General features: G+C 47.5%; 1 protein-coding gene across 2 annotated transcripts in view; it reads left to right on the forward strand.

Moving 5' to 3' along the window:
- The first annotated feature begins 2,010 nt into the window (after positions 1–2,010).
- The window catches only part of PLA2G6 (phospholipase A2 group VI), a 105,757-nt gene continuing 87,940 nt past the window's right edge, over positions 2,011–19,827 (forward strand). For both annotated transcript variants that reach the window (XM_040406867.1, XM_040406868.1), the window contains exons 1-5: positions 2,011–2,717; positions 4,897–5,115; positions 13,834–14,049; positions 18,189–18,372; positions 19,530–19,717. In XM_040406867.1, coding sequence (XP_040262801.1) covers positions 4,907–5,115; positions 13,834–14,049; positions 18,189–18,372; positions 19,530–19,717 — 797 coding nt within the window. In that variant the 5' untranslated portion in view covers positions 2,011–2,717; positions 4,897–4,906. The remainder of the gene's footprint in view (positions 2,718–4,896; positions 5,116–13,833; positions 14,050–18,188; positions 18,373–19,529; positions 19,718–19,827) is intronic.

Genomic DNA, 19,827 nt, shown 5'->3' on the forward strand with positions numbered 1-19,827 from the left:
CGATCAAGTGGATTAAAGTGAGTTAAATTATTATTAGTTTTTTTTTAACCCCTCCAGCGCTGTTTTACTAAGCATTCTGTATTCAGAATGCTATTATTTTCCCTTATAACCATGTTATAAGGGAAAATAATACAATCTACAGAACACCGATCCCAAGCCCGAACTTCTGTGAAGAAGTTCGGGTTTGGGTACCAAACATGCGCTAATTTTCTCACGCGAGTGCAAAACGCATTACAATGTTTTGCACTCGCGCTGAAAAATCGCGGGTGTTCCCGCACATTTTCTCACAACGCCCGTGTGAAAGAGGCCTTATAGTTTCTTAGATGGGGTCACTTTTATGCAGTTTCTACTGCATAAAATTTGAAATTGTATCTCTATTTTCCATTAATTCTTGTGGAACACCTGAAGGGTTAACGACGTTTGTAAAATCAGTTTTAAATACCTTGAGGGGTGTAGTTTCTTAGATGGGGTCACTTTTATGGAGTTTCTACTCTAGGGGTGCAATAGGGGGGCTTCAAATGGGACATGGTGTAAAAAAAAAACAGTCCAGCAAAATCTGCCTTCCAAAAACCGTCTGGCATTCCTTTCCTTCTGTGCCCTACTGTGTGCCCGTACAGCAGTTTACGACCACATAATGGGGTGTTTCTGTAAACTACAGAATCAGGGCCATAAATAGTGAGTTTGGTTTGGCTGTTAGCCTTTGCTTTGTAACTGGAAAAAAAATATTAAAATGGAAAATCTGCCAAAAAAGTGAAATTTTTTAATTATATCTCTATTTTCCATTAATTCTTGTGGAACACCTAAAGGGTTAACGACGTTTGTAAAAATCAGTATTAAATACCTTGAGGGGTGTAGTTTCTATAATGGGGTCATTTTTGGGTGGTTTCTATTATGTAAGCCTCACAAAGTGACTTCAGACCTGAACAGTTTTCTGAAAAATTTCAAGATTTGCTTCTAAACTTCTAAGCCTTGTAACATCCCCAAAAAATAAAATGTCATTCCCAAAATGATCAAACATGAAGTAGACATATGGTGAATGTAAAGTAATAACTCTTTTTGGAGGTATTACTATGTATTATAGAAGTAGAGAAATTGAAACTTGGAAATTTGCAATTTTTTACAGATTTTTGGTAAATTTGGTATTTTTTTAATAAATAAAAATGATTTTTTTTTAACTTAATTTTACCAGTGTCATGAAGCTTAGCCCCGCTCACGCTAGTTGATACTAGTCGTGACGTCAGTGGGCCGGCGGTAAACAGTGAGAAGGCCGCGGCGCTCTGGTGCCTCTGCCCATAATGGGGAATGAAGTGCGCAGGCATGGCGCTGGATTTCTCACTAAGAGGAGGACGTAATCAGAAGATCCTAGGGCGGGCCAGAGGGGTGAAAGGGGAGGGTTTTGTATGAAAAGCAATGAGGGGCCCGGGCAATGGCCGCATAAACACCGCCCCAGGGCACCTTCAGAAGCTAATTAACATATTGAATAAAAGTGTTTTTCGGAGAAAATCGGCGATGGACAGCAATACTGAAGCATTCTAATATGGGGAATGTAATGGAGATCCTGATGTTAGTGCTCTATAATGGAGATTTTAGGTGAAAAACTCGGGATCCTTGGATCAATGCCCAAATGGTGATACCTTGAATGCATGGGTCTTTCCTTCCTGGTCCTGTGGAGCAGTGAGTGCATGGGGTGTGTGGGGGTTGGGTACATATTGTGTATTGTTAGTGTTATTTTACCAATTTCTTTCTGTTGTGGTATTTGCAGTGATAATGTCCTGCTGTCCCAATACGTTGTCTGTATAGTGTAACTAGTGTGATCTCCTGTGTAATTGTAACCATCGAGCCTTGTGTGCCACTGTTTTAACCAACATGTTATTTTTCTTGAAGGGGAACCCTCTTATCCACAGATCCATGTACTTTCTGGATCCATTTACAACAATGTCTCTTCTGGCAGTTGTGGTAAAATCACACCATACAGCACAACATACTAATAATTAGATTTCCATCCTGCAGACCTGGATGCGCTTCTACAGAACTCCTGCCGCTGGGGGCAGCTATTCCAGTAATGGGATTGTTACTTCAGCAACTCCCTCACATTCACACCTGCTTTTCATTCCTCCTCAGAGATGGACAATATAATGCTTCCATTCTGTATGTTTTTAATAACTGAGCGGTGTGGTGAAAACTAGCGACACCTTCCTTCATTCCCCTTGTAGGAAAAGCTTAGTTGTGCCCACAGTAAAGATGGCGTCCGTCGTTTTCCCTACGTCTTCCACAAGATGGCTGCTCTTACACTGCTTCCCACCCACCACCTGTCAATATGGCTTCTCTTCTTCCAATGTAATATTTCTAAACCGAACATCTAGAAAAAGTCCAACAGCTCCCAAACAACACCTACCTCAGACTCACATGACCTCGTCATGTGACCTAAACCTCTCAGGCGCCCGTACATTCTAGGCTTTACCCTAACATTACAACCAATTGTGTCTGAACTGAAGTGTGTTGTCGCAGCAAACCTGGCGGCTACTGTGATGTCTCCGTCCATTGGCCCGCGCCTTGAAAAGATCCGCCCTCTCAGACCGCTGATTGGTTAGCACTGCAGTTGCCTGAAGCAGATACAGGAGAGCCAGGATTGGCTAAGACTCTTCTAACTGTGAATCTGCGCGGAAGCGTGTGACAGCCGGTGGTTTGTGGCGGCTTGTCGGGAAGGACAGCATCACGTGAGTGACTGCAGGGAATGGCGCCTGTGCCCAGTGTACATAGATGCTGGCGCTGCTGCGGGGCTTTTCTAGCTTATTCTGTGGTCATTATATAATACAGTTCTTTATTATACTCCATTGATGCTGAAGGGGCCAGAACTCAAATAAATAGTAAAATAAATTGGGCTTCACTGCTAGAGCGCAGTATGTCCATAGCAGGGAGGTAATGTGACCGGTATAAAATGTCTATATTTATAGCCTGCCTCTTAAAATATTGTTTACCCCCAAGGTAACATGCCAAGCTCAGTGCCCCACAATACATGCCAGTGACAGGACCTTATCAGAGGTGACAGCGGGCACTGGCGGCAGTCCCTGCGGTGTGTACCTGCGCATGCACACAAGACCTGACACCATAGACACCTGTGCATTCGGCATTTCTGGGGCCCCCAGCAATTTTATGTCTGGGGGCCCCTATTGCACTGCACTCTAAGCTTCACATCCATCACATTGCTGGTCACTTTTGCTCCTTTGAAGGACCCCCACATTCCGCCTGTGCAGACGATTCAGCTGCACAGGCGGTATGTCAGCGCCAAGCATTTACTCGGTGGTAAAGTCCGCCTTTGTACATTGCAGGGACAGACGCAGGTCCCCACCGCCGGCATTGAACCTGGTAGGATAGCCAACTCCTCTAGGAGTCCTGGTGGACTACCCCTTTTTTTGGTAATTTAAAGTGACCCTGGAAAAAAACTAAATGTGGCCCTTATGTTGTAGGTGGGTCCAGATTGACAGAAAGGCAACACAAGTACTCAGGGCCAATGTAGGTAGGTGGTGTCAGCAGTACCACAGTGCAGTACAAAATACCTTCCCAGCAGAACCAAATACACAGTGCGGCACATAATACCCCTGTGGGGGCCGTCAATAGCTGCCACATTGTGTCCTCCTCACTTGTCACTAATCCAGACACGAAGCAGAGATGCGGGCCACAGCGTCAACCAACACTACGTTCAGCATGCTGCCTGGACTTCCCAAAGTAATGACTCCTATTCTCCTAACCCCCTGTCGCGGTCTCCAGTGCAGACCACAGGTCTTTGGCAGTCTGAGACGCCTGTGTCCCTGCGCCATTTCCGCACTGCCTGATATAGTGGCCTGTGCGGGTGAACAGCAGGTAACCATGGGGTGCCATGCCCCTCCACAGTAGGTCTCTTGCTCACCACCGTATTTTCAGTCCACATTTTTTGTGGATGAGATATGGCCCCATTCATTTCAGTGGAGCTGCAAAAGATGTGGACAGCACACCATGTGCTATCTGCATCCGTATGTCCATTCCGCGGTCCCGCAAAAAAAAAAATAGACCCACCCTTTTTTGAAAAAATAAGCCCCTTTGGCTACTTTTTAAAATAATATCTCTATAAAATTTACACTGCTTAAAATATCTCAAGACCATCAAGAGTAATGCTTCTTGTATGTTTTCATCTGTTTGACCTGCTTCTTTGGACTCTGCAGTGCTTAAAAAGGATCTGTCACTTCAAAATTGAACGCAATCTGAAAGCACCATGTTATAGAGCAGGAGAAGCCGAGCAGATTAATATATATTTTTTTGTGAGAAGCTTCGGTAAAACCTGTAATTTTTACATTTATATCTTTGCATTTTCCACCTCCTGTGAACAGCTATTGGTACAGGGAGGAGGGGTTATCAGTGACTGATCAATCACTGATAACTCCTCCCTCCTGTACCAATAGCTGTTCATAAGTGACTGATCAATCACTGATAACTCCTCCCTCCTGTACCAATAGCTGTTCATCAGTGACTGATCAATCACTGATAACTCCTCCCTCCTGTACCAATAGCTGTTCACAGGAGGTGGAAAAATGCAAAGATATAAATGTAAAAATTCCGGGTTTTAGTGAAGCTTTTCACAAAAAAAAAAAAAATAATTATCTGCTCGGCTTCTTCTGCTCTATAACGGGGTGCTTTCAGATTGCGTTCAATTTTGTGGTGACAGGTCCTTTTTATTGTTAGTATCTGAGGGATTTGTCCTCAAAGTGTTATTGGGTGATGAACGCCATTTCAAATAAAACCACATGCTATGTGGAGGAGGGGAATGTCCTTATGGATGGGTTGAAATTGCCTCCTCTGACTATTTGAGGTGTGCCTCTCTTTTAGTATTAGCCACTTACCTCTGATGATGTTTCTTTTCAGTGACTTTTTCATGGACCTCTTTGGAAGAATCTTCAATACTGTGAGTGCTGTGAGCAACCTCTTTACCAATCCTTATCGTGTGCGGGAGGTGCCACTTTTGGACTATGCTGGCTGCCAAAGACTTAAGGAAGATGGGCGAATCTTACTTTACAAGAGCAAGACATCGAAATTGTGGGACTGTCTCCTAGTAAACCCAATGACACCACAAAATGCCTTTCGGTTAGTATCTGCTTGACCTTCTTCAGAGCAGCCAAAGAATGTGTAGAATAAGCCACGGCACTCCAAAGGGATCCAATCGATTTCTTTATTACACCTAGTGCAGCAACGTTTCAACCTAATGGTCTTTATCAAGCTCCCAATACACAGATAACAAAGTGAACTTTAAATACAATCCCATAACCCCGCATTGGTTATTGCTAAGTCCTACCCATTAACCCCCTCATTACTGCCTAAAAACATTCACATATTGCCAACTCCATTATCAATCCCTGATGACATACTTTTATCAGCCTCATCGCCATGCTGTAGGAGACTCCGTCAAGCCCTCATCACTTCAGGTGCATGCCGATGTTCTCCCGCTGTTCCATGAGGCCTCGGCGTCCCTAGATCCAATCTGCGCAGGCGCGACATCACTTCCGCCCTTTCAAGCGCACTTCCGCCAGGCTATGCCCTGCTTTCCGACCACATGACCCTGTCGCTCCAGTGACGCGGTGTCACATGATCATGCATCGCTATCTTCATGTCACTAGGTGCTGGGGCTCAGTTACATTAAGTATTTAAGCAAACCTATAGGCAGAGGCTCCTGATTGGATGATGTGGGCTGCCTGGTGCACACCATAGAAAAGAACTGATATTTTTAACCATTTATCAAGTCATTATAATACATAAGTTACTTCAGTGAAGTAGCTGCAACCATGGGGTCCTTCATTACATCCTTATTTACGGGTGCTTTCATCACAACTCGAGGAGCTACAGAGTGAATAACATGGCGTTTATTCAAAGGCTGTTCATGCAGGTTTTCCATCATTCATCCAGTGGCTGGTATATAGAGCAAGTGTTCCAGGGGTGATAAGCCCTCAGTCCACTAGCCCATCCGGCCCCATACTGACATTCATTCTACAGGGAGGTTGAAATGGGAATATGTGGAGTTACCCTCCATAAAGGAAGGTCTCCATCAACCTCTCACATTCACACAATTTTTATGGTTAATCCCGCTATATCATTATTCAGCTTCAACACCATTTCACTCTATTGTCCTTACAGATCAATAGATTCTCAAGTTATACAGAGTTTTTCTATTTATGCTTCTTCAGAGCAGGTCACTAAACTGTTAAGTTAAGGGGGGTTGTCTGGGACACAGATATTGATGACCCGTCCTGAGGATTGTTCTTCAATATCAGATCGATGTGGGTCCAACACTCAACCGTTTCGGATAGCGGAAACTATGCAGTGTACGGGGCTGGGAGCAGACGGCACCACACAGTGTGTAGTGGCCGTGCGGTGATACTGCAGCTCAGCTCCTATTCGGTTCAAAGGGAGCGAGCTGCAGTATTCTAGCGTCAGAAACTACACATTGTACAGAGTCTTCTGCTTCTGCTCCGTAAACGCTATTGTTTCTGGTGTCACGGCTGCTTGAAGCAGCTGATCATGGGGGCGCTGGTGTCGGACCCTCATCAATCTGATCTAGCTTGATTACAGTTGTATCCAGTCTAGGTAATCCTCTATGAGCTGTATTAATCAGCTGGAGCATAAATCTCTCCTATCCTGCTAGTTCACTATACTAATAATAATCTATAATATATGAATTAATATTATTTTTATTGCCAGGATATTTTGCAGTGCAAATCTAGGGATCGGAACAAATGACCAACCGGTGAGACAAAAGCAGAGAAGTGCCTGACCATGAGAGCTTACAGTCTAAACGATAGCGACACAATTGGTTCATGGTGCATACTTTGTCCAAGCCCCCTTGTATTGGCAGGGGGAACATAAATAAAATTGCACAAACCCATTACCAGCCTGTATTTGGGCCAAGGATAAAGTGCTGACAACGGCAGCTAACTGAGCACATTGGAGATATCTGTGACCAAGTCACATTGTGCACCGGTTATGAACTATGGTCATGGATTTAAGTCTCCTTGAAGAAATAAGTTTGGTAATGAGTGCCAAAGAATGGGCGCAGCATGTGAGAAGTCCTGGAGATGGGAGCGAGAGCATATACTACGGGAAGGGTCATATATCATTGGCTAAGCAAAGGGCAGCAACGAACACACACAATGGAGCAGCACAGCAAGTGTAAAGCTCCATGCAAGCTGAAGTTTATTCACCCAGAATCACAGAAGTAATGTTTCAGGTCCTCTTTGGAGCTTTTTTCAAGCAAAGTGTGACAGTGTCTATGCAATAATTATTATTATTATTATTATTTATTTTAGGCATATGCATTGTTATACTTCCGTTTATACATTGGCCTGATGCGAGGTACCAGTGTAGATAAAAGATCAGCCTGGAGTTCATCACATAGGATTGCTTAAAGAGACCTCCTGGGAGTAAAATATTGATAGACTATCCGTATTTGTAATGCTGCCGGCAGGTTACACTGCATTTGAGGTGGCAGGTTCTCTTTACATATTACTTTACTCTATTAGATCTTGGAAACAAAATTATTTTTCTCGTGCATGGCATTGGGGGACACAGCACCATGGGTATATGTCCAACTACCACTAGGAGGCGACACTAGACATAAAAAGTGTTGGCTCCTCCCCGTTGGGCTATACCCTCTCCACAGACACTAGGCAGCTCAGTTTTGTTCTAGTGTCCATAGGAGGCAGACCTGACCTGCTTTTTTGTGCAGGTCATCCTGCTACTTTTTTATTTTATTTTTTCTTTAATCATTTTTTCTTTCTCTGCAGGTTTCGGCCTGCGGCAGGGGTGGCTCCATCGTGTTCCACTTTAGTTGCCCCCCTGCGGGCGCGTACTCAGGTACCTGGCAGCCACCCAGTCCCCAAATCTGCTTCCGCAGTGGAATTCCGGTAGTCCCACGGTTCCCGTGTTGAGTCCGCCGAGGGGGTGGTTACTGCTGCGCCTGAAGACGTCTGAGGGTGAGTATGTTAGTTTAGGGTCTCCCCTCCCGGGCCTGGGTGCGTTCCCTCCTCTCCCCCTTTCCCCCATATTTGATACAGCTCCATTGCTGTGTGGGAGCCTTGCCTCTGATAAGTGCCTTACCTCTAATACAGCAGGTTGTAGGTTCAGGCCCCAACAGTCACTTTTAACTCTCTGCTGTATCCTGGCCCCAGAAGCCCCCTGGCTTTCCGTTTTTCTCTCTCTGGGGGTCGCTTCTTCTGTTCTCCCCCCCACCTGGCCCCCGTTCGTCGCGGCTTCTCTGGGGCACTATCGCGATCGCGGCCGTTTTTCGGGCCGCGCTCCACTAATTTAGTCCCCGGCTTTTCGGGCCTACTAGGCCGCAACTTCCCGCCCACTTTCTGACCTTCCCGGGCTAACTCTATCACCTCCCCTCCGTGGGGGGAGCCTGGGAGGGGCCTCTCCTGCCTGCCAGTCCAGCCCCAGGTTCCTTCTCTCTCTCTGAGGGACGTTTCTTCCTCCGGCTGTCGGCTCCTGCACTCTCCGGTCGCCATCTTCTGGTCTCCAGCTTGGGGTGCGCTGCACAGTTACTGGGGTCTGGTAGGCAGCCTCTGGCTGAATTTCCCCACAGGCTCTTTTCCTTCCCTCCCCTCTCTTTTGCTGCATTCTCCTGCAGCCCTTCCACTGCTCTATAGCTGCTGCAGCACCTCTTGGGGGACGTGACATCCGGGGTCAGATAGGACAGCCCTGCTGCTCTATGGGGCCTCCTCTCCCAGCCTCCCTATCGGATCGCCACGTATTTACGTGCGTCCGTTGTCTTCAGAGGTTTCCACGTGGTCGCCTTGTCCCCCCTCCCACCCTTTTGTGTGTAGGTCCCCCCTGAGTGGGCTTCCTCCATGTCGTTCCATGGGAACCTTGCCTGACTCGCCCAATCCCTGGCGGAGTCACTGGAGCGCTACCTACAAATTGCGGTCTCCTTCCCCCCCCCCCCTGAGCCACGCTCACGCTCAGATACTGGGTCACACAAGGAGTAGCCCATGGACCAACCTCGGGTGGTCTCAACTAGCTTCCACCCCTCCTCGGCATCCTCGGGCCCCCCAGGACAGGCCGGAGGCTGGTGACGAAGCCTTCTCTGTCAGTTGCCTCTGGGGACACCTCTGCACCGATTCCCTCGGAACAGAGCATCAGGCGGTCTTCCACTGTGCAGAATCCCTCTGCGTGGTCAAGTCAAACGTGCATGGTGGTACCTACCCTACCAGGTTTGGTGCCCCTCTAGTGGACTTTCGGATGGCGCTCTCCTGCCTGCACAGGTAATTATCGCACAGGTAAGGCAGCCGTCACCGTGCTTAGCAACTGGGACACCTACGCGGTGTCTCTGGTATGTACGCCCTCGTAGGCTGTGCACGACAGACCTTCCTGGTTCCCCTATCCAGGGGCTATGTTCTAGGCAAGCTGATAATTCAGGCAAACGCCACTTGTAGGGTTGGCTCCCCTTCTCGGCCTCTATAGGTTCTTTTGTAGTGCCTGTACCAGAGAATACAGGCCGGCTTCTATGCTGTGGCGATTACATCTGTCTGTTTCCAGCTGCCTTGTTACTTTCGCAGGTAGAGTTCCTGCTGACTGGTTAGATGTTCCATGCGGCACTATTTCCCCCTACCGGGCGAAATACACAGGCTGCCTTCAATTGCCATAGCAATTGCACCTGTCTGTTTCCAGCCACCTTGCTCCCTTCATGGGTAGAGTCCCTACACCATCTCCTGATGCTGTATCCAATATCCCTGGCGGGCTCTATTGTGTTCCGTGCGGCACTATTTCTCCCTTCTCGGCGAGATTTAGAGGCCACTCTCAATTGCTGTGCAATTGCCTCTGTTTGGTTCTAGTGGGCACCAGGCTGCCCCCTTGTGCCCTTCATTTTTATTTAACTTCTCTATCTCCAGGAGCTGTTGCCGTTGCTCCTGTCGGGCCTTATGGTGTTCCTTGCGGCACTTTTTCTCCCTTACTGGACGAGATATTGAGGCCACTTTGTAGTGCCGTTGCCACTGCAACCTCATCTAGTGTGCACCAAACAGCCATCTTACTCCCTTCTTAGGTGAGTTCCTGCACCGTCTCTGATGCTGCAGCCGTTACACCTGTCGGGCTCTATGGTGTGACATGCGGCCCTGTTTCCCTCTTTCAGGTGAAATAGAGGGCATTCTTCATTTGCCATTGCACTTACCTAGTTGTGGTGTGCACCTGTCGTTCCTTGTGGTACCGTGCGGCCCTATTTTTCCCGAGCGAAATATAGGTGCCATAGCTAACGTGGCAGCCGTTGCACTTCTCTGGTCCTAGGGTGCTCCATGTGGCCACATCGCTCTAATCTTAGACCTAGTACCTCTGCCATCTCCAGATGCTGTACCCATTGCACCTCGCTGGTCGTATCTCTTCACTACACAGCCTTTTTTCTACCTTACAGGTTGAGGACCTGTACCCTCCAAATGCGGTCGCATTCCTGGATGCTGTGGCTATGTTTCCACCCTCCTTAGTGTGCAACATGCAGCCACTTTACCTCGGTTTTGGGTGTGTATTTTTAGTCCCCACGTGCTGGGCCCTATGGTGCAATCTGTGGCCCATACGGTTTCTGTATTACTGGGTGCTTCCTTCCCCGGGCTCTACTCTGTGCTGCGGATGTTGGTTACTTCCCTTTTCGGCCATCCTGGTTCAGCACGAACATGGTAGCCATATCTGGCAGGGGTGGGCCAGCCCAACCTCCTCCTTGTCGGTCTATTACTGCTTCTGGTGTACCCAGTATATGACTGATCTGTTCTGATCTGGTGGGTGGTCCACATACAACCACGCTCCCTACACTATGGCCTGGTGGTTGTTGGTTTTTGTGCTAGGGTTGCTATTGCCATCCCTATCAAATACTACTTTTGGCTGCACTCCGCGTTCCCCATATTATAAAGGAGCACCGCGTTGTTTTCTATTACAGGGCGGACCATTCCTGGTGGAGTACAGTGATCTCCACTGGATCTTCTCCTTTTTGGGATACGTAGCTTGCTGAGCACCGGCCGCTGCAGCAGTTTTCGGCCATCACTGGATGTCCTCCGCCACACGGAATCCTCCTGGGGTCAGCGACATATCCTCGCTGGACGTCCTCCCTGATGAGTCAGGGACAGAACCACTGAGCGTCACACACCTGCCTGGTAGGTGAATTTTCTGCTGATTGCTCTGACATAGGACAGGGTTCCGTAGTTCCTTCTGGGTCCGGGTGTTCCCTTATATCTATGCTTAGTTGTACTATCTATCAGAGGGCAGTCCATCGGGACCTTGCTATTGTCTGCGCCCATCCGGTACTCTCTCCCCCTGGGAGCCTTCTGTATGTCGGTCGCAGCTGGTTTCTACATTTCGTGTAGTCACTCCCGCTTCTTTTATAGCGACTTCACCATTCCTTATGCATATGGGCGTCTGTTGTTTTAGTGGTACAACCCAAGCCGCTGTATTTGCCCTCCCCGGGACAATGTATGCTGATTGCTAGCCACTATTCTTTGAATGGCTAGTTGTCCATGGCCAATTCCTTCCCATAGGGTGGTTCTTTTCATTTTTTCTTGGATATTCTGGTTTTTGTTGTCCTCTGGTGGTTCGGTTCCTTGTGAGCCCATTGCGGGTACTCCTTTCTGGAGTCCCTGTCCCCGTTCATTTGACCACACAGATTCTGTAGGATAATCGTTGTTTGGGAGGGGCCTGGGTTGATTGTTCCCCTTGCGGGTTCCAATAGCCTTTTGGACCTCATGGGGTTCATGTCTGTCTTTCCATCCTCCCACTTCAAGTACCTGGTATTGAGTGGTTTAGTGCTACGGTTTGCATTTCCACCTTATGGTCTCCTTCGGGAGGGACTTCCTCCTGTTTGAAGAGCCTTCCTCCTTAGACTGTTGGGAGTACTTTCCTTCTCCTTCCATGTGTCTCAGTCCAGTGTGTCCCTGCTGAGATTTCCTGGGCCTGCATCTCCCTGATACTTCATTTGGCCGGAGTTTCTCCGGTCTTGCGCTTCTCAGCGATATTTTGTTTTCAGAGGCTCGTTCCTCATCTCCTGATTTTGGGATGCAGGTCTTCTCTTATTTTTTTCTTTTTACCTGGCCCTTACTTCCTACCTCCTCCCTTTCCAAAGGTTGGCGGTTTCCCTTAGCGCCTTTGGGGGTTTTCACTTTCCAATAGGACGTTTAACTTCATCACCTGCTTTGCAGTGGGGGGAGTCCTGCTCCCTTCATATGTGAGCCTTACTATGGCTTCCCTCACTCCAGTGTGCCCCTGCTGAGATTCCTGGGCTTGCATCTGGTTCCCTTCTTCCCTGATAATTAGTTTCGCCAGAGTTTCTCCGGTCTTGCGCTTCTCAGCGATATTTTGTTTTCAGAGGCTCGTTCCTCGTCTCCTGGTTGGGGATGCAGGTCTTGTCTTTTCTCTTTTCCTGGTTTTTACTTTCAACCCCCTCCCCTTCCAGGGGTTGGCGGTTTCCCTTAGCGCCTTTTAGGATTTTTTCCTTTCAATAGGGCGATTTAATTTTTTCACCTGCTTTGAGGTGAGAGGAGACCCGCTCCACTCACATGTGAGCCTTGCTATAGCTTCACTCTCTCGTTTGGCCTTCAGTGATTCCAATTTCCCTTGCTCCCCTGGCCCTTCAGGGGTTCTCCTCAGGGTGTCTGTGCTTTCGCCTGAGGCAATTGGGATGTTGGGTAGATCCGATACGCGACGCTGTCCTACTTTCCCTCCAGCCTTCGGCTGAGCTGGGTGTTCCTTTGCCTTCTTCTTGCATTTGGGACCTTCTCCCAGGCATTTGTCCTGGGGTGCTGGCAGTCGTCACTGTGGCCTCCGAGTTTCTCCCTTGTTATGAGGCTTCCTGCTTATTCCGTGCTTTTCTCCTGTTGGGTCACATGGTTCTCCCGCACCTGTATGCCCACAGGTGGCATGGTTGTTCTTCCCACCCTCGGGGACTGCTTTGGGACGTCCCATGGTGCTGTGTCCCCCAATGCCATGCACGAGAAAATTGGATTTTTTGTACTCACCGTAAAATCCTTTTCTCGTAGTAGGCATTGGGGGACACAGATCCCTCCCTATGTTGTTTTACTTCAGCTTCTCCGGGCTGGTCTCTTGATCTTTCCCGGTACGGGAGTTGTTGGTTCCTTGCCTTTCTTCTCTCTCCTACTGCTTTTGGTACAAACTGAGCTGCCTAGTGTCTGTGGAGAGGGTATAGCCCAACAGGGAGGAGCCAACACTTTTTATGTCTAGTGTCGCCTCCTAGTGGTAGTTGGACATATACCCATGGTGCTGTGTCCCCCAATGCCTACTACGAGAAAAGGATTTTACGGTGAGTACAAAAAATCCAATTTTTTTAAATTGTCATTGAAAAGAATGCCTCTAGGTCTAGATATTACTGTTAGATAGTTGTTATGGTGCCCCTGGTGTTCTTTTGATCCCTCTCATAATATCCATCCTGGTGGTCACATATGCTCAGTATTTCAATCCCACTGGCCAGCTCTCTTCTGTAGTGTCGTTCATACGTTAAGAATCTGCGCGCTAGAAGCAGCGACCTCCCACCAGCACTGGGCGTAGAAGTGACAATGTATCATAGCAATCATGTGCCATCACTTGTAACAGTGAGAATACCCCTTTAGGAGTGGCTCCCTCTTACAGACCCAGTGCATCGATATGTTATATGGATAACTGTTAATTTGAATAGCCAATATGTAATAAATAGTCTCTGCATCAGCTTCCTCCACAGATAAGGCTTCATTTTAAAGGGCATCTGTCTGCAGATTTGTTGGTTGTCATTATTTTATATATATTATATTTTTTCTGATTTAAAAAAAGATCCAAATCTCCTTTCAGTCTATTTCAGTTGGATTCAGAGGCAGAAGCATTGCATCAGTTCCAAGAATATGCAACCAAAATGCGTCCATTCTATGAGAGCTCCAGACAGGGTCTCCAGCTAACCACTGTCCAGCTACTTACAGACTGTCTGCGTGGGCACCCCAACTGGTCTTTGGCACACGTGGCAGTAGAGATGGGTCTTCGGGACAGTTTTAAACACAACGGTATTCTGAGGTGGGCAGAAGACAATGCACAGTGTGCTCAGTGACTGTGTTCACAAGTCATTTTTAGTATCGCTTATTAGTGAGTGTGTACAGAGATGGCATGAGACCATAGAGCTTTCTACATTGTGTACCTATTTCTTTCTAATTTAAAGAGAATCTGCGAGCTCCGAAGCACCTCCCAAACTAGAGTAAGTGATGCATAGCCTAAGTGACGCAGGTCTGGGTATGTCATTTTTATCCTGATACATTTTGATGCTGTGTCCCTCAAACCAAGAGAAAAATGCATTAAAGGGGGGTTATCTGACCCCTAAAATTCCCCCCCATATGCGCGGGCCCCTCACACACAATGTACTTGCCTAACTCCCCTGCACCCACGTCGCTCCTGGTCCCTGCACGGCTGCAGCTGCTTCTACCCGTGCGCGGATAAAAACATCCAGTGTCGGCGGGGGCAGCCAATGGCAGGCAGTGACTGGGATGGACCCCCTGCCCCCCCCCCCCCCCCCCCCATAGCGTCACCCGTGATGCTAGGGAGGCTCGTCACCGCCTGCCATTGGCTGCCTTACTCCACCCGACACCGGATGATTTCATCGGCACACGTGGAGAAGTGGCTGTGCAGGGACCAGGAGCGACACGGGAGCTAGGTAAGTACATTGTGTGTGAGGGGCTCGGGCATTTCATGGGGTCTGATAACCGCTTTAAGAGGACTCCTGTGCTAATGCACATAATGTAGAGGACTCAAAGAGGAGTCTTTGCAATGCATTTTTCTGTTGGTTTGTTAGAGCACAGTGTCAGAATGCAAGTGAGTATGAAGATAAAAATTACATAATCGGACTCAGCACCACGTACACTATACACTGCTAGTTTTGGAGCTGACAGATTCCCTTTAAAGGGATATGTGAGTAGCATAATATATAACTATTAGACCGGTGGGGATTGAGAGACCACTAATGATCACGAGAACAAGGGCCTCGTACTCCACAGGTCCCAAGAAATGAATAGAATAGCAGGACCAGCATGTGCACTGCCTCTCAGTGCAACCACTCCACTGTTTCCACCATTTCCATAAAGGTGAATGGAGTGACAGTGCTCATGCTCGACCTGCTGCACACCATTCATTTCAGTGATCCCTACATGGCTCCCGGTTTCCTGATTGGTGGGGGTCCCAGAAGTCGTATCCCCACCAGTCTAATAGTTTTCCCCTATCCTGGCGGTGCTTCACATTAGAGGTATCCTCTAACATGGAGTATGGAATAAGCATTTGTCAAATCTTCATTACATTTATTTTATATACTATATAGGGTGGGGAAATTTTAACCCTTTTATGTTTTATGACAATTTTCGTTTTTTTTTTCCTTCTTGCCGTTCAAGAGCCATAACTTTTTTGTTTGTTTAATTTTTGGTCGAGATAGCCGTATTAGGGCTTGCTCCTTGCGAGACTAGTTGTATTTTTTTAATGTTTGTTTTAAAGACCTCCAGAGCCTTGAATGTGATGATACTCACCTGGTCCCTTGTGACCCCCGGACTGGCACTCTCACTATCTTCTGCGCCCATATGAACTTCCGATGATGGGTGGAAACATGACTGTGTCATCCACTCACGAGCTGCGGCCGTGACCTGTCCCCCTTGCATCTCGTGTGACATTACACGTGCCATTGTGTTTTTCGGTTTAGTTTTTGAAAGATTCAGTTTTAGATAGGAGACATGATGTTGGAGGCAGCAGGCAGACAACCACCGTGAGGTAGAGCAGCGGGGGCAGTGATGTCAGACTGGGGAAGGTCCTTGTGGCAGGTAAAGAAGTTGAAGTTAGCAGTAAAAGAAGGTGGACCAGGGTTAGGAGAAAGATCCTGTGCAGCCAATATCAGGAGAGTAGAGAGATTACAGATGGACAACCGGTTTATGAGCCTGACTTTTGTGTTGCACCGTGGGAGGTGATGGTAGTTGAGATCTAGACTTCATGTAATCATACCTGTCTGTTGCCTCATCTAAAAGTCCTTTTACACTGGACAATGATTGTGAACAATCATCCAGAGCAAACACCTTTTATACAGCTGTAAAACTCATTCATTCCCCACACAATTTGCATTAGCTAGGGTAAAATTAAAGGGGTTTTCCGGTAATTTTATATTGAAGACCTATCCTGGGGATAAGCCATCAATATCATATCAGTGGGGGTCCGCCGGTAGAGACAGGTGTTCCGTTAGATATCCCTACCTCGTGAGATTTCCCTACCCTCGTCACTTCCGGCCGCACCAGACATGACGTGAGGAGGTGTGCCGCGATGCGCAGGCGCACAACGACGCGGTGGGGAAATTTCACAGCAGAGTTAGCTGGACACTGGCTGACACTGCGCATGCGCCGGGAGCCTCACCAGCGGTTAGGGTAGGGAAAAAGCACAAGCCTGTAGTTTTTCCCTACCCTAACCGCTGGTGAGGCTCCCGGCGCATGCGCAGTGTCAGCCGGTGTCCAGCTAACTCTGCTGTGAAATTTCCCTACCCCGTCGTTGTGCGCCTGCGCGGCGCGGCACACCTCCTCACGCCATTTCCGGTGCTGCCGGAAATGACGAGGGTAGGGAAATCTAACGGAACAGCAGCGCTCCATGAGCACTGTGGCAACTTCCTAGGCCATGTGACATCACTGTACATCGGTCACATGGCCTATGTGCAGCTCAGCCCCATTCAAATCCATGGGGGTGAGATGTAATATCAAGGATAGCCCCTTCAAACAATCGACTTTTTATGTCATTGATTGAAACTCATTATTATCCTTCATCAGGCTGGGTAAAAGGACCCTGCCATGTGTAACTGCGGTTACACTTCTTCCATACGACACTTAAAGGGGTTGTTTGAAAATGTTATGCTGATGGCCTGTCCCCAGGATACGTCATCAATATCTGGTCAGTGGGGGTCTAACTCCCTGCACCCCCATTGATCAGCTGTTTGAAGAGTTTCACAGCTCACCAAGCACAGCGCCGTGCATTGTATAGCGGCCATGTTTGGTATCACAGTCCAGCCACATTCACTTAAATGGGACTGAGCTGCGCTTGGGTCATGTGACCAATGAAAGTGACATCACTGGCTCAGAAAGAGGCTGCAGTGCTTACAGGAGCTTCTGTTTCTAATCAGCTAATCGGTGGGGGTGCCAGGAGTCGGACCCCTACCGATCAGATATTGATGACCTTTCCTGAAGATAAGCCATCAATATCAAATTGTTTAAAAACCTCTTCAAACTAGTTGACTTCTGCCTTTGTGCCACCCATGACATGAGTCACTATACACTTAAAGGGGTATTCCCATCTCAGACAATGGGGTCATATCGCTAGGATATGCCCCCATTGTCTGATAGGTGCGGGTCCCACCTCTGGGACCAACGCCTACACAGAGAATCGAGTGGGGAAGGTGGTGGCCGGAGGACTCTGGGTTTTCCGGGGTCCGGCCACCGCCAAGCGCTCTTTCCATAGAAGTTAATGGGAGCGCACCGTGTTTGCATGGCCACTGCTCCCATTCATTTCTACGGGGCCGACAGAAATAGCCAAGCCAGCGCTTGGCTATTTTCGGCGACCCCATAGAAATGAATGGAGGGCGGCTGTGCGTGCGTAGTGCGCCCTCCACAACCTTCAGGGATCCGTCCCAGCGATATGCCCCCATTGTCTGAGATGGGAATACCCCTTCAGGGCTGAACTCGGATATAAGCTCCCCTTCGCTCCTTTACAATGTACAAGTGATACCTGCCTCTAAAACTGCCCAGAACACTGCCCATTTGTGCCAATGACGGCACTGGGCTCCCTGCTAGGTGGAAGTCTCCGCCTAGCATAGAGATGTGAAGCCCGGTACATCACTGGTTCACAACAAACAGACCTTGCGTGATGCAGCACATGGAAAGCGGAGCATCTGAGCAAGGAAATGGTCTGATGCTGCACTCGTACATGGTAAAGGAGTGAAGGGGAACTTGTATTCGCATTCAGCCCTGAACACTGACAAGTCAACCCCTTTAATGGGCTTTATTTGCTGAAGCCAAAGGACTCCTTTAATAATTTACATTATGAATGGACAGTAGGTACACAGAAAATGTTGCCTTTCCAAGATTTTAAGTCAAAGGGTTTTGTTGGGAGCTCACTTATATGTAATACAAATATTTCTATGTGTTTTCTAGAAGTGTGAATAGTACAGAATGTGACTTGGGCTGTACCCCACTGCACCTGGCCTGCAAGAAAGGGGACATCGAATGCATTCAGGAGTTGGTAGAAGAGTGCCAGGCTCGGGCGGAAATTTCTGACTTCAATGGAGAGACCGTGTACCACTATGCTGCCCGTCAAAACAACCCTCGTGTTATTGAGGTTATTACTTTTGCACTGTATTGTCTTTCCTTTAGCACACATCATGAGTATATAAATGTGGCTACAGCAAACCTTTTGTAGGGTTCCTCATCATTAAGTTTTGCTCACACAGTGCAGATTTGGTGTGTTATTATAAAGTTTAAAGAAAATTATCAAATTACCCAATAATGGCTTTGGCTGAATCTGCACTGTGTGAACAAGGTTTTACACCTGTAAATGTATTGTAATATCTAATAAACTAATGCCAACCAAGGCAGTGAAAACCTATCTTGGCCCAGGTGTTACTTAAAACTTCACTTTTAATTACTAAATGTACTAAAAAGTATAATGAGTGAATAATTAACTTGCTTATCTTTATTAGTTTTCTAAAACTCAAAAACCTAAAAGTTAAAATTACAGTCTCCACTTCACAGAGAAGAGCTTGATGAGTGACCCAAAAGAGAGACGGGAGAGTGCACTAATAATTCAGTGTCGCCGTCTGCAGGACTGATCGTAGCTCTATACTGCTGATGGTGGCAGTGTAAAGCAGAGGGGACTGTTGCTGCGTCAGCCCTCTATAGGGGAGAACAGTTAGCTCCCATACATACAGCTAGTTGGCTAATTAGTGAACAGCCAAAAAGCGACACAGTTTAGGCAGACACTAATAGGAGTGTATCAGGATTGAATGGTTGGTAACTGTGCTGTTTGCTAGTCCTTTTGGACAACCACAGTTAATACACTATGAAGGAGGAAACCGCTCATTAAAACAAGGTACTGCACGGGGGGCCAAGATAGGTTTTCACTGCCTTGGTTGGCATTAGTTTATTAGATATTACAATACCTTACCCAGGTTTTGTCCTAAATACGTTTATTACACCTGTAAATGTACTGCAATTTACAAAAGAACCCCAATTCCTTCTTCTTGCATGGCCGCAATGAGGGAAATGAAGCGTAATTGGGCATGTGCAGCGGTGCTTCTCTATATAAAAGCTATAGAACAGCCACTCTAGGCCTGTTTCTCCTCACTGCTCGATCGAGGGACTTGGGACTAGCGGTCGGGCCCTCAGCTCCAATGTCAGTTATTAGAAAACTATTTTTTGTATGTATCAGCCTCTGTGTACATCCATGTATCATCATGTCTTACTGATGTACTGGTTTATGTATTTTTACGTGTCCAGATCCTGTGTTCTGTACCTTCTATTGGTATTGACCACCTGAGCAACTCTGGAGAGACTCCATTGCATGTGGCTTGTCGCATGGGCAAAACCGAGGCAGTTCTAGCCTTTTTGCGCTGTCATGCGCGCTGTGATATCCTTGGAAGGGATGGATACCCCATTCACACATGTATGAAATACTCAATGAAAGGGTGAGGCAGTCACAATTTTCTTCATATCGGTATAGAGGGTTGATTGTCCACAGTGTCACAAGCCCCATTCTGTTACATTTAAACTATTCACTGTTTTCATTGGTAAACCG

This window comes from Bufo bufo, chromosome 9 (assembly GCF_905171765.1).
Source record: "Bufo bufo chromosome 9, aBufBuf1.1, whole genome shotgun sequence".
Lineage (NCBI taxonomy): Eukaryota > Metazoa > Chordata > Amphibia > Anura > Bufonidae > Bufo > Bufo bufo.